Source organism: Salvelinus sp. IW2-2015, linkage group LG4q.1:29, assembly GCF_002910315.2.
Source record: "Salvelinus sp. IW2-2015 linkage group LG4q.1:29, ASM291031v2, whole genome shotgun sequence".
Lineage (NCBI taxonomy): Eukaryota > Metazoa > Chordata > Actinopteri > Salmoniformes > Salmonidae > Salvelinus > Salvelinus sp. IW2-2015.
The window spans coordinates 59,354,103-59,369,017 of record NC_036842.1 but is presented as its reverse complement, the minus strand read 5'-3'; the positions used below and the strand labels follow the sequence as shown (position 1 = coordinate 59,369,017).

The following is a 14,915-nucleotide window of genomic DNA, read 5'->3' as shown; positions in this document are numbered from 1 at the left end:
GCAATTACGTAGGAAGCCAGGCCTAATCAGGTCACTGCTCCATTTGTGTGTTTAGTGGACACAGCCTGGGCCCATCCTGCAAAATGAAACCTGTTTGTTTGACTTGCCCCAGGGTGTTTACATTCCCTCTGGTCTCTCTCTGGAGGGCCTGATATTTCTCCCCGCCTGCCCATGACTAAGGAGAGACCCACCCCACCCTCATAAAGGTGACAAATACTTGTCTAGAGGGGAAGAAAAAAAACTTCTGGGGGATTTCTTGCGATCAACCCTTGTTTGAGGAGTGACAGCCCTTTGATTGTTTAGTAGCTGGAGGCTGTTTTGACCTGGGATACCTCCTTGTTGGAATGAAACAGTTCGACGTCAAGCCAAGGTCAGTGCTGATTCTGAAATCCGAGTTCAGTCCTGGCCATCCTGGTTCTCACCCCTCTCTCTGGTGGACAGAAAACACTATTGTCTCTGTGCACCAGTCCTGTTCTTTGCCTCAATAAGACTTCTCTCCCAGGCCAGGGATGCAGCAGATCCTCTATTTGAAATTGAGGCGGTGTATTCCCAGGCCAGGGAACAATGAGTTGTATTCTTCTAGCCCTCATTCCAGAGGAGTAAGTAAAACCATAGTGTATGTGTGGGGGGGGGTTTAGTTATCCAGGCCTGATAGAACATGGATGTATTCAGAGTGACTATAGGATTAAGCCAACCTCCAGCAGTGTTGACAACTAAACAGAATGTAAAACAATACCCCATTGTATCAGCTCCGATTAGGGGGAAAGCAGCAGGACGGGGGGTGGCTGTGTGAAGATTAAAAAGAGCTAGTGTCCACGCTCCTCATTTGTTTAGCTTGGGTGGCTAAATTGAGGGCATTTGTTGTGGTTTTAGGGGAAGTCTTGTCACTTTGTCAAATGTGAAGCAGACCGAGGAGTGAATTTAAATCAAAGGCGTGGCGTTCTCTCCTTGATGGGAAAACGAAGAGCCGTTTTTTCACTGTCATTACTCATTGGTGTCACCCTTGATGGATGCCCTCTTCTGATTGGGCGTCGGTAGTCTGAAGCTGGTTTTGGGAGCACTGGAGCGTACATGGCTAAAACGTGAGATTGGGCAAGGAAAAATTTGGCCCTAATTGCCTCCGCAGAGTGTGGCTCTAGTGAGCAAATGCAGCTGCTATTTAAACCAGGCTCAGTGGCAGCTAGGTGTCCCCTCAGGAAAACATTTATACACAACTGTTTTTTTGATAGGCTGATATTTAAAAGGGATAATTTAGTCTTGGATTTGTTTCAATCTAATCTAAAGCCTGTTCTCACTTTTTGTTTGGAAAACAGTGAACAAATTGCCTATTTTCATCAACTAAAAACCGAGTAAACAAATAGAATACAAGAATTAAGTTACAACTATAAATTGTCCTCTGAAGGTTCGTCTTTACTAAAGCATATTCATTTATGTTTGTCAGGTATGGCTTTGTAGGACCTCCAGATAGGTCTCCAATAAGCTCTGTTATGTCACATGCCAGTTGAATGGCATGCTCTCTCCCCACTAATGTCCACTTCTACCCCCCCAGGTGCAGAGCAGGTTCTGCTGCTGGCCCGGAGGACTGACCTGCGGAGGATCTCTCTGGACCTCCCAGACTTCACCGACATTGTCCTTCAGGTGGATGACATCCGCCATGCCATCGCCATTGACTACGACCCCGTGGATGGATACGTGTACTGGACTGATGACGAGGTCAAAGCCATCCGCCGCTCCCGTATCGATGGCACTGAGGCCCAGACCCTGGTCACCACTGAGATCAACCACCCAGATGGCATCGCAGTGGACTGGGTGGCCCGGAACCTGTACTGGACGGATACTGGCACTGACCGTATTGAGGTTACCAGGTTGAACGGAACCTCCCGGCGTATTCTGATCTCAGAGAACTTGGATGAACCAAGGGCCATTGTGCTGGACCCTGTCAATGGGTATGTGTGTGTTTTATAGACGATTTAGGTCTTTTCCCCCTTTTTTTTCTTACTTGATCACAGCAATCAAGTTAACTCATTTCAGCAACAACAAAAATAATGATGTATTCCTCCTTCATTCCATATGTATTCTACAAAACACCTGTTTAATGATTTCACTTCAAGTTACACTATAAATCAAATCAAATTTTATTAGTCACATACACATGGTTAGCAGATGTTAATGCGAGTGTAGCGAAATGCTTGTGCTTCTAGTTGAGTTAGAATTTTGTTCCTGTCTCTCTCCACAGTTACATGTACTGGACAGACTGGGGGGAGAAGCCCAAGATAGAGCGAGCTAACCTGGATGGAACTGAGCGTCTCGTGCTGCTCAATACCTCGCTGGGTTGGCCCAACGGTTTAGCCATCGACTATGAAGCAGGAAAGCTGTATTGGGGCGATGCCAAGACAGACAAAATTGAGGTAAGTTTGGTGCTTCTTATGCACCAAATAGTTGTCTATGGAGCAACTATAATATTCCCATCATGGTTTGCTGCTGTTGATTGTGGAAGTAGTTGAGTCGACGTCTCCCTCGGGACTTGTGTTCTCATTCATTCGTTCCCCTCATTTTGAGGTTGTCTGGTGTGTTTGTGTTGCCTGTGGATGTTGAGAAGTGCTTCGGGAGCACATTCTTGGATGAGGAGAGGCAGCCCAAACCTGAGAATTTATCTGACCTATGGCTGGCACAATTACCCTATAACCATGTTATGGATGAAGACCGGTCATGGAAATAAAATAACCGCCATAACTGTGTAAAAAAAAAAAAAAGAATTAATATGTATATGTCATTGTGACAATCATTTCCATGGTAATGTAGAATGATCATTCAAATTGTTAACTGATGTGGCTCATACAATGGAATGTATTTTTTGTAATGTCAGTTGAGTTGAATCAACAAACCACGGTGCATATTTTAGCACATACAGTATTTTACTTCCTGCCTTGCTCCTATGGGTACACTTGCAACGGCCATCAGTCCACCCATTATGCCATCATTGACTTGAATGGGGACGCCCGTCTTATTCATTCAATTTCTATGGCAGCACATGCAGTCAGAAGTGGCGGAGAGGAGAAAATGGGCTTTAAAAAATTATTGCGGTGAACACGGTCATTTGGCTGTCCAATTACCGTCATCTAATATTCCATGACTGTTACAGCCCTAATCTGACCGTTGATCCCTTCTGAGCTACAGAGGAATGTCTGAGCGAGCGGTTATAATACCTGGACAAGCAACTCTAGATTTCCTGTCAGACAAACTGCAGTTTTATTATTGTTTGGATTCTAACAGCTAGGACTTTATACTGTACTTATTTCCTGCTTGCCTCTGTCCAAAGCCAATTTTTTTGAAACCCTTGATATTACCCAATTTCCCACTTTATATTGCTCAATATTGTGTTATTTTATTGGGGGGGGGGGTCATTTTACATGTGAAAGACTGAATTATTTTGAGAGGCTAGAAACTGCTAGGCTGCTCCTTTGTTAGTGTGCGGGTGATCATATCTTTAGAGGAAGAGCTGTGTATGTGTGTGTCTTCAAGGTCTGACTGTATTTTATGATTTATCGTCTACCTGCATGCACAGGTCCCAGGGTGTTGAATACCACGGTGGCCATATTTCTCCAGTCACATGCTCCATATAATATGTAAACACAGGAAGAGCCGGAGCCACCTCCCAGATGAGCTTTAACACAGCGCTTGGTGGGAATTAGTTCGTTATTTTCCCCTTCTCACTCTTTCTCTTCTCTTCTCTTTCCCTGTGACTGTGTGTGTGTCCTGTTGGTTGAATATTCCCCTGCTCATCATAACTATGCCTTTACCAGTGGTTAGTGAACTCACTTGGGTTTCTGTTCGTTTAGGAGCAGTTTCTCTGACTGGCCTCATCAGTCCTTGGAAGTTTCCTAACCACATTTTTTTTTTTTTGCTCGCCTCTGTTGCCTGGCACCCTGCAGGGGCATTGTTCAGTCTCAGAAAGCATAAAGTACCCTTAGGGGGGAGACTATCCATTTACACATCCACTCCAAAACTCTTGGTTGAACTGTAAATCATTTTTACCTGCCTAGCTAGAATGCTCTGAAGCTGGTGTGTTTGTGTCCAAAGTGTTGATTATCATTAACAGGGTTGGGCATGCAGGCTGGGATGAATGAGCAGGGAATAGGTAGCTCCCACTAAGATATTGAGCTCAATGAGAGGCCACAGATGTGTCAACATGTAATGTCCCTGTCTCCCCTTTCCCCTCGCCTTAAACCAGGCATATGTCCCTCGCTGGGGCTTTGGCTGGCACTGGTTTTGGCTAGCACCAGGCTCCAGCGAGCCTTGGGTTTTGTCCAGGGGCACAGTGAAGAAATGTTCTCTCCTGTCTGAATCAGTTGTCAACTCAGAGCCGTGGGGCGAAGCTTTCCTGAAAGAGTGACGACATCGTCTCTCTAGCCCCACAGGATTCAGGGCAGACAGAGAAGTAGAAAGAGCCCTTTGTCAGATGGCGATGTCCAAAATGTTGAATCCATCTGTGTGTGCAGGTCCTGAGAGTGGGTGTGACCAGTTTTGGGAATCATATGTTGGGTTCATTTCCAGATGAATACTTTTAGTGATAACCGGATAATTTAGGTGAAAAGAAATTGCTATTGGCTGACAATAGTGTTTCCAGAAATCATACATTCCATAACTTTGTGGCTGGTGAAGAGTTGTTTATTTGCTCTGGAGTCTGGACCCAGCAGCCCAGAGTTCCTTGCATGACTCTCTCTCTGTCTGTGTAGAGCAGATGGAGGAGAAACCGAACAAGGGTAGTGGAGTGGAGCGATTCAAAGAGGGGGTTGGGCAGCACTGCCTCTTCTCACAGCACAGCACGCCTGACCAATGTGCTGACTGACAAGGGAAGCCCCTAGCCCGTGTGCTCTGCCGTGACCCTTGCCCTGGACCTTACAATGGGTGCATAGAATGGTGGCGGGCCGGCCCTTGTAGAGTCCTTCTCAGCAGCCCCCACTCCTGCACCAGATGCACACTTTGGTGGCAGCCATGCTTCCAGAGGCTCCCAGCAGCTGACAAGTGTGTTCTGTTCTGCTCTTTTCACAAGGGTTCTTCAGCTTCACCTAATGGAGGCCCGGGCAGTTCTTCCACGGACCCACTTAGCTGCTGAAGGGAACAGAACTGCTTGAAGTGCTAATGGGGAGAAATCCCGGCGCTGCTCAGACATCAGTCATTTCTCATTAAAGTTTTTGAACATAATTACGCGTTTTTGTTTTGAGGGCCCCCTTGTGTTTTTGTAATGGCTGTTTGAAATTCCCGAGACTATCTTTTCCTTAAAGAAGGGTGCATTTAGTTGCTACTGCCTACCTTTTTTCTTTTTAGATGACAACAGCATTAGGTCTTGAATTAAATGTTTTTGAAAAGTGCCTTCTGGCATTTGGAATGTGTCAGTTCACTGGCTGAATGGTTATAAATAGAGGTCTGGAGGCTTTTTAGCCCTCCTCCCCCCACCTTTACTCTTTTTCTGTGCTGGTGACTGGGCCTGTCAGAATTTTCTTTCTTTTCTATTGCGTCGTGAAATGCCCTTTGGGTCCGAAGACATTTTTCAGTGTGTGAGGGCATAGCTCTTCACTCCCCTAAATGTTTGTCATCTTCACACTTTGCATGTGTGGCTTAGGGATGTGCGCTGTTATTTGAATATCTGAATTGACGTTATTATTTGAATAATTGTGAGTTCATTCTTTGCTAGGGGAAAAACGTATGTGTGTGTGTGTGTGTATATCTAATTTTAACACTGGAAATTTATTTTTCAAAATTAAAATATCCATGTGACATTGTTACATACACATATGCCATGACATTTCAAATTATTCATTTAATAAAACACTTTTCAATATAGTTTTTATGCCATGCACGGTGCGCCCCATTAAAGACCAGTATCTAACCTCTAGCCTTCACATATGTAGCCTGTTTGTTGGCCAATCAGTGGCAAACAGGCTCGATGTGAGGGTTCGCTAACGCAATGCAAGATTGAATGGAATGAAGTTAGCGAAATAAGGAGGTCGGCTACAACGGGCAACCAACAGGTAGGATGTCTTATCTGAATGGGGTCGAGGAGAAAGCGCAACTAGCTTATATGGGATGATGAATAACATTGTGGCTGCTACAAGTTAGCTAGCCGTGACTGTATCCACTGCTTGCTACACACTCCGCCCCATATAACCTCAGCACCTGCAGCAATAGAGTGCCAGCCTCCAAATCGCACAGCTGTGCTCTGGTTAAAAACGTATGTTGTTAAAAACACATGCATTTTGAATATCCGACCAAATATGAATGATACTATTCGATTGGTTAAATGATTTCAAACTCCCATCCCTAGTGTGGCTCAGACTCAATTTATATTATCATCAGATGTTTCTGGGGATATTTAATGCTATTATACCACTTTTACTCTGGTGTTTTTGAAAGAGTTATGGTTTGAAAGTCCCCCTTGCCATCTCCAGAGGTAGTACCTTTTCACATTCATTCAAAATGGAGAAATATTTTTAGATGGCATTATCCATTGCTTGCTTGTTGAGTAAATCGATTAAGTCCGGCACTTTCAATTAAGTAAATTAGTAATTTGTTTTCCTTCTGTCCATATCAGTGTTCTGAAGTGAAGTTTCAATACTATTAGATATTATCAAAGTATTTATTAAGACAAAATAGTAGGGATAAAGTTTTCTTAATGTTTTTGACAAAGCTTTTCATTGCTGACGAGCTACCAAGTAGGCCTTTTGCTGAGATACAGTGCAGTTTGAAATGGTGATCTGAGTCCACTGCCCCCTTTTTCTTTTAAATGTGCTGTTGAAAGCTCGGTTTTGAATACAGTCCAAGAAGGTCCTCTTTCATCTCGGGACCCGCACGTCTGAAAGAAGGCTAAGTTATTGGCACTCGGATTGGAAGGTTTTTCCTTAAACAGTAAGGGAATTGTGGTCTTTTTATTTCAGTCTCTCGCCATGTGTTTTAGCCTCTTTGAGGAATCTGACTCCCCCTGCAACCTCGCACCCCCCCCCCCCCGGTGAAATCCTCTGATGTTGCCGCACCCCCTCGTTCACCCAATAACTGGTGAGATCCTGAGGATAACTCATTTGACTGATGTGCTAGTCCTCTATACAGAAACTCATGCTTTGTTGTACAATTATGCAGATTCTCCTTCCGTGGAGCGTTTAGTCACTCTTCATTGCCATGTGTGTAGAGTGTGGTTCCATATGGTACATTTTGTGAGGTAGAGGAAAGTAAATGGTATGGTGATTGAATTTCCTCCAGAAAAATGAGCGGAATGAAAAATATGAGCTTCTCAGGAACTGGGTGTTGGTTCTCAGACCTGAACCTCAAAGACCTCCTGTGATCTCAGCAGCTGTACCCAATACCCATCTATGTGTTGGTGAGAAAAGAGTAGAGGCAACTTTGAACCAATGTGTGAAAATAACTTTTTTTTTTTGTCTATGGCTTACTGCTGAGCCATGAATCTCATTAAAATAACTTTGGTAAAATGAACAAAATAAATGCTGAATTGCCTGTTTGTCAAATAAATCATTATGTGAAGTGGTCTATTATTTCTATAAAAAGTGGAGAAAGGGCACAAACAACAATGAATAGCATCTGATTACTTTAGTTTTTTCGGTACATTACAGCCAAGGTAGTGGCAACCAGGGCTGTTTTCACCACCACAATGAAAAGCCTTGCTCTGAAAGAAAGGCTTTATTTAGGCCTGAGATCTGAGTCTGACCAGCTGAAGGCCCTGGTGCTGATGGATGCTGGCTGAAACCTCTCGTCTGAAAGGGATCAATAATGTTTTCTTTAAAGTTCCCCCGAAGCGTCGCTCAGATGGCCTCGCCACATTGTTGCCGTCTTGAGCCGTGAAACTTGATTTGCGGAGGATTTTCCAACAAGGGGCCCCTCTCTAAAACATTGGCCATGCTAATGACAGCTTTAGTCTCAGTATAAGTGACCCGTTCAAGCCTCTTCACATGGAGGACGGTGGGGGGGACGGCAGCAGAGTAAGCCATAGAGCACTCAGCCACTCAACAGACACAACCACGCACACACACAGCCTTGTGGCCGATCAGTCTTAACAGCTGAGTTGTATCACAGACTCGCTCTCTTAATCCTTGTCCAACCACCTTCACAGTCAGTAAGATCAAACCACCTCGAGTCAACTCAAATTGTAGGAAATAAGTTAAACTCCCATTCTGCTATGGATTCATCTGCCATCATTGCTATTTCTGTGCTTTCATTCAGTCACAATTTTCTGGAATGAAGTCTGCTGAATGCTCTGCTCTTCTTACAGGTTATCCACATGTTTACTGTGGAACTCCCTGGTTTTATAAAGGGGGATGATGACATGCATCTCATTTTCAGAGGTGTCCAGTAAGTCTTTGTACAAGCTTGTTGTTGTGCTGGCCTTGTTGGCTGGTTTGTTTCCACTGCTACGTCTTATATCTCACTTAGCCAATGAGTTACTTGCCTGGTAACAACCGTTTGTTGCTGTTGCCTTCTACAGTGAGGTCTTAAACTTTGATGTGCCAAGCTCTGAGGAAGGATACACATTTGAGGGGAATAAAAGACACCTGACTTTTGTGATATTTTCCACCCCCATCGGCCAGCACTCTGCCGTCCAACTTGTCACTCACTTGGGCTGTACATCATGGGCAAAGCTGTTTTAGAAAACACATCTAGGTATCTGAAAGGCTCATTAGTGGCAAGTGTCGTGTTTTGGTGCCTTCATCAATGTTAAAGTTGTTTTAAAGTTGTCTGCCCAGGCTGATGGTAAACAGCTGTGTTAGACCTATTAAACTCCAGGTTCTCCAATACATTAAGTTAATCAAATGTTTTGCCGGGAAGAGAACTATTAGCCTATGTGTTTAGGTGTCTTGCAATTTTCCAGGAGACTTCGCCGGTAAACACTCATCTTCTTGATGGCTCGTGGCGGTGCACCTTTGGAAATAACAAAGGAAAGGGAAAGATGAATTGGAGAGGAGTGTCTTGAATCAACAAGAACGTCTGTTTTCTTTGACGTTACAGCCCTGCTAGAGGGGAGGATGAGATCGGCTTCTTCAAAGGTTAACAATAACCTTTACAAAGAGCTGTCTGGCTCTCCTCCCTAGCTCCAGCACTGAGACTGCCTGGTCTAGTAATATTCAGCCAGAGAAGCAGCCTTAGCCCCAGTGCTGTGCTGCACGACAATGTCTCATTTCCTGAGGGATGTGCACTGCTGTCCCACATCTGTCAGCAGGCAGGGGGTCTGCGAGCTCCTCTGCTCCTGTTCTGGCCATGTTTGTGGCTTATTAACATGATTGTGCTGTGTCTATCTCTCTTCTCCATAGCAGTGTTGCGGTGAGGAGTTGCCAGAAGCTGTCGACTTGTCTGTTCACAATGCATCCCATATGTATCCCAAAGACCACATTGTGTTGGAATTTACAGGCAAATAGGCCTGCGTGGCGTTCAAAGACATTGCTGAGACAGCCAGCCTGTTTAGACCGTCCTTTCTAAACCCAGTTGAGAAGACCGGAAGCACCTGTTATAGTTCCTAGCTACATTTTATAGTGCCTTCAAAGTATTCATACCCTTGGACTTATTCCACATTTTGTTGTTACAGCCTGAATTCAAAATGATTTAGAATTATTATTTTTTGTCTCACATCTACACACAATGCCCCATAATGACAAAGTGAAAACTTGTTTTTATACATTTTTGCAAATGTATTGAATGAAATATTGCGTTTTATGTAAGTATTCACATCCCTGAGTCAATACATGTTAGAACCAACTTAGGCAGTGATTACAGCTGTGAGTGCTTCTGGGTGAGTCTGAGCTTTGCATACCTGGATTGTACAATATTTCCCATTTAAAATTGTTTAAAGAAAATAAGTATATTTTCTAAATTCTTCACTCTGTCAAATAGGTTGTTGATCATTGCTAGACAACCATTTAAGTCTTGCCATAGTTTTGACTTAAATCTGCTTAAATCTAACTCGGCCACTCAGGAACAGTCACGGTCTTCTTGGTAAGCAACTCGGGTAGATTTGGCCTTGTGTTTTAAGTTATTGTCCTGCTTCTAGGACTTTGCCTGTGCTTGTAGTGACTGGGTGTATTGATACACCATCCAAAGTGTAATTAATAACTTATCCATGCTCAAAGGGATATTCAATGTCTTTTCTTTTCTTTTTTTACCCATCTACCAATATGTTCCCTTTGTGAGTTATTGGAAAACCTCCCTGGTCTTTGTTTGATTCTGTTTGAAATTCACTGCTCGACTGAGGGACCTTACAATTATCTGTATGTGTGGGGTACAGAGATGAGGTAGTCATTCAAAAATCATGTTAAATACTATTATTGCACAGAATGAGTCCATGCAACTTATTATGACTCGTTAAGCACATTTTTATTCCTAAACTTATTTAGGCTTGCCATAACAAAGGGTTTAAATACTTTTGACTCAAGACATTTCTGCTGTTCAGGTTTCATTAATTTGTGAACATTTCTAAAAACATAATTCCACTTTGACATGAGGTATTGTGTGTAAGACAGTGACATAAAAAAATATTTCATAAATTTTAAATGCAGGCATTAACACACTGTGGAAAAAGTCAAGGTGTGAATACTTTCTCAAGGCACTGTACATTTTTGTTTACATTGTCCTTGAATATGGTGCTTGGGGGGTTTATTATTATTTTTTTTAAATGTACATTTTTCCCCCATCACTTTTGTATCGTGTGTGTGTGCAGGTTGGCTCAACGATTGACTGACATAGTATACAAAAACATTGCCTTTATCTACTGTTTACACTACTCTTTGCTTTAACAATTGTGAATGAACAGCCTAAATGAGCCCGACGCTCTTGTTACCCAAGTCGTGCGTTTTACTCATGCCTCCTGGATCAGCAGGATTGTCTTTGCGTGTGAAAGCCGTTCCGCCATGTAAATGTAATTATGTTTTGGCTTAACTGGACCTACTGTTGGCAGGCCTGGTTGGAGAATACTTCAATGTTTATAGACGAGTGGGTGAGATTTATTGTCAGTGATCCTCTCCAGACACCAGCTCCCCATATTTCCTGGGGAGGTGCAGGGATGAGGGGAAGATGGAGTTCCATGGATCAAGAGTTACTATGTTCAGCTAAAGCTAGACCCTATCTGGTTCTGTTGCTCTGTCTGGGTGTGTGTGTGTTGGAGTTTGCCCATATGGAACAAGAATGTTTATATTGCTATAAAGAAAATATGGACTTTGTGCAATGCACTGTAAATCACAATATATCAACTTGAACTTGTGGCGCTAATGAGTCTCCTTCAGCTAGGAAATAACTCCATCTACCTTTTTGAAGGTACACCTTTATAAACAAATGATTGGTAGAAAATGACCATTTATAAAATGCAATAATCCACAATTTAAACTTCTCCGATTACTGTACTATGTGGAAAGCTGTTTGCGCTGAGGGTGTGTTAACAGCTGCTGCTGCGCGATCACTAATCTTACCGAAGTCTCAAGTTTTTGTTCGCCTGAGATGGAATACCTCATAAGCTGCTGACCATACTATTTACCAAGAGTTTATATTTTTAGTAGCCGTCTATTTCCCACCACAGACCGACGCGAGCACTAATACCGCACTCAACGAGCTGTATAGGGCCATAAGCAAACAAGAAAATTCTCATCCAGAGGTGGCGCTCGTAGTGGCCTGCGATTTTAATGCATGGAAACTGAAATCCGTTTTACCTCGGTTTTCACCAGCGTGTCACCTGTGCAACAACTGTAGATCAGCAATAGTCCACACACAGAAATGCGTAACAAGGCTCGCCCTCCCTTTGGAAAATCTGGCCTAGTCAACGACACATCCGCCACGGTGACCCTAAACACAGGGATGCGTGTTTAGTCCCCTCCTGTAGTCTTTGTTCCCACGAGTGTGTGACCTCGCACGACTCCAACACCATTTAAGTTTGCTGATGACACGCGTGGTAGGCCTGATCACCGACGATGCCGCCTATAGAGAGGAGGTCCGTGATCTGACAGTGTGGTGCCAGAACGACAACCTCCACGTCAGCAAGACAAATGAGCTGATCATGGGACAACAGGAAACGGAGTGCCGAGCGCGCCCCGATCCACATCAACGGGGCTGTAGTGGAGTGGGGCTGAGCTCTGTCATCCAGGACCTTTATACCAGGCGGTGTCGAAGGAAGGCCCTAAAAATGGTCAAAGAATCTAGCCACCCAAGTTACCGACTGTTCTCTTCTACCGCACAGCAAGCAGTATGGATGCACCAAGTCTGGAACCAACAAGGCCCTGAACAGCTTCTTCCCCCCCCCAAGCCGTAAGACTACTAAATAGTACATAGTGCTGAGCGATTTGTGCTTTTTTCCCCCTGGTCTGTTTTCAGTTTGATTAGTAAAAAATATTTTATTTTTAACATTACATGCATCATGTGGGTTGAACGCAAATTCCCATAATGGTAGTGACTACCCATGACTATTGATCAGTTATTTGCATTACCTTACTTTAATAAAATATTTCAGTTGTATATTATATTTGATGACTTAATTTTAAAAATCATTTCTATAGAGCTGCTGTCTGACGATAACTGTTTAAGTAGTATTTCAAAGTACATAACGCATACTTTCATGACTGCTGAATACCAATACCTCGCAAAGCAACTGCTCTCTGTATCCCTTGATCGCGCATTCTTAGTAGGAGGCGTGAAAGAAACCAAGACCGGCCAAGTAGCTGCACAATGGATTATGGTCATTGTAGTTAATTATCACGTTTTCTGCATCACTTAATTCTTACGTTAACATGTAGAACATTGGCCTGTTGGAAACTACAACCCCTTAATACATTGCACAGTTTGGGCATTTATCTCTAGAGAAAATGCAGTACAATGTGCGCACTGAGCTCACAGATTATTTTTTTAAACAGAAGAAAATGGAATTTAAATAATTGAACCGAAGTCGATCAATTAGTTTAAAAAACCAAAATAACCGTTTTGGTTAATCACTCAGTCCGAGCAGCTATTTTGTTAACCTCTCTAGGGTATGTGGGACGGTAGCGTCCCACCTGGCCAACATCCAGTGAAAGTGCAGGGCGCCAAATTCAAACTACGGAATTGTAAATATTTAACATTCCTGAAAATACACATGCAATATGGCAAACTAAAGCTTGACTTCTTGTTAATCCAGCCACCATGTCAGATTTCAAAAAGGCTTTACGGCGAAAGCAAACCATGCGATTTTCTGAGGACAGCACCCCATGAAACAAACACAGACAATCATATTTCATCCCGCCAGGCGCGACACAACTCAGAAATAACGATATAATTCATGCCTTACCTTTTGAAGTGCTTCTTCTGTTGGCACTCCAATATGTCCCATAAACATCACAAATGGTCCTTTTGTTCGATTAATTCCGTCGTTATATCTCCAATGTCCATTTTTATTTGGCGTGTTTGATCCAGAAAAAAACAGGTTCCAACTCGCGCAACATGACAAAAAAATACCTAATAAGTTACCTGTAATCTTTGTCCAAACATTTCAAACAACTTTTCTAATACAACTTTAGGTATTTTTTTACATAAATTATCGATAAAATTTAAGATGGGATAAACTGCGTTCAATACAGGACGAAAACAAAGTGGAGCGAGCTTTCAAGTCACGCGCCCCAACCACAACAGTACACTAGACTCGACCCTCGTTCTGAACAGCCCTACTTCTTAATTTCTCAAAGGAAAAACATCAACCAATTTCTAAAGACTGACATCCAGTGGAGCGATTGAAACTGCAAGCAAGTGCCTTAGAAATCTAGATCCCCATAGAAAACCAATTGAAAAGTGACAAAAAAACAAAAKAAAAAAAAACATTCCTGGATGGTTTGTCCTCAAGGTTTCGCCTGCCAAATAAGTTCTGTTATACACAGACATCATTCAAACAGTTTTAGAAACTATGAGTGTTTTCTATCAAATACTACCAATTATATGCATATCCTAGCTTCTACGCCTGAGTAGCAGGCAGTTTACTTTAGGCACCTCAGTCATCTGAATACTGCCCCCTACCCCGACGAAGTTAACTATTAGTGCTATCTGCTCTATGCACTTACGTTTTGACTCTTCACTTACGCTGCTGCTACTGTTTATTATCTATCCTGTTGCCTAGTTACTTTACCACTACCTATATCTACCTCCATTACCTTGTACCCCTGCACATCGACTCGATACTGGTACCCCGTGTGTGTCTAGCCACGTTAGTCATTGTGTATTTATTCCTCGTTATTTTCTGTCTGCATTGTTGGGAAGGGCCCGTAAGTAAGCATTTCACTGTTAGTCTACACCGGTTCTTTACGAGTCATGTGACAAATAACATTTGATTTGAATTGTGTTCTGCATCACATTAGACTCATGTTGAGTTCCAGAGGACAGTTCCAATTATGATACTAGACATTTGAATTGCAGAATTGATATTTAATTTTTATATTTAGATATTTTGTAGACATGACACCAACTCAGATCCACCATTTTTGTTTTTAATATAGTCTTTACAGACCAAACGTCAACATGTATAAGCAAATAATTAAAACATCTTCAGATTAAGTCTTTTACAAGAATTTGATCATATGACCAATAGTAGTCCATTAAACCAAATGTTGTTTAAGGCTTCAAACAGAAGCATAACATTTGAATTGTCACCCAATATACAAAGTCATTTGAGAATAGCGTTTCTCCTCCTTTCCTGCTTATTTCCTGTGGAGGTGGTCAACCCTCATAAGGGAGGGTGAGCAAGAGAAAGGCTTGAAAAGGGAGTTGGGGGAAAGTGCATGGAACATTATTGGGGGGGGGGGGTGTAATGGAGAATTGGAGGGGGAAAGAAAAGCAGTAAGGACATTCTGTTTGAATTAAGGCAGCGCTGTTCTTGGCCTTACATAGAAAACGGCAGATAAAAAGATAATATCATT

At 42.8% G+C, this 14,915-nt stretch overlaps 1 protein-coding gene across 2 annotated transcripts in view; it reads left to right on the top strand.

Annotated features, from left to right (window-relative positions):
• The window catches only part of lrp5 (low density lipoprotein receptor-related protein 5), a 51,583-nt gene that overhangs the window by 17,846 nt on the left and 18,822 nt on the right, over positions 1-14,915 (top strand). For both annotated transcript variants that reach the window (XM_023985201.2, XM_023985202.2), the window contains exons 7-8: positions 1,550-1,946; positions 2,237-2,408. In XM_023985201.2, the coding sequence (XP_023840969.1) occupies positions 1,550-1,946; positions 2,237-2,408 (569 nt within the window). The remainder of the gene's footprint in view (positions 1-1,549; positions 1,947-2,236; positions 2,409-14,915) is intronic.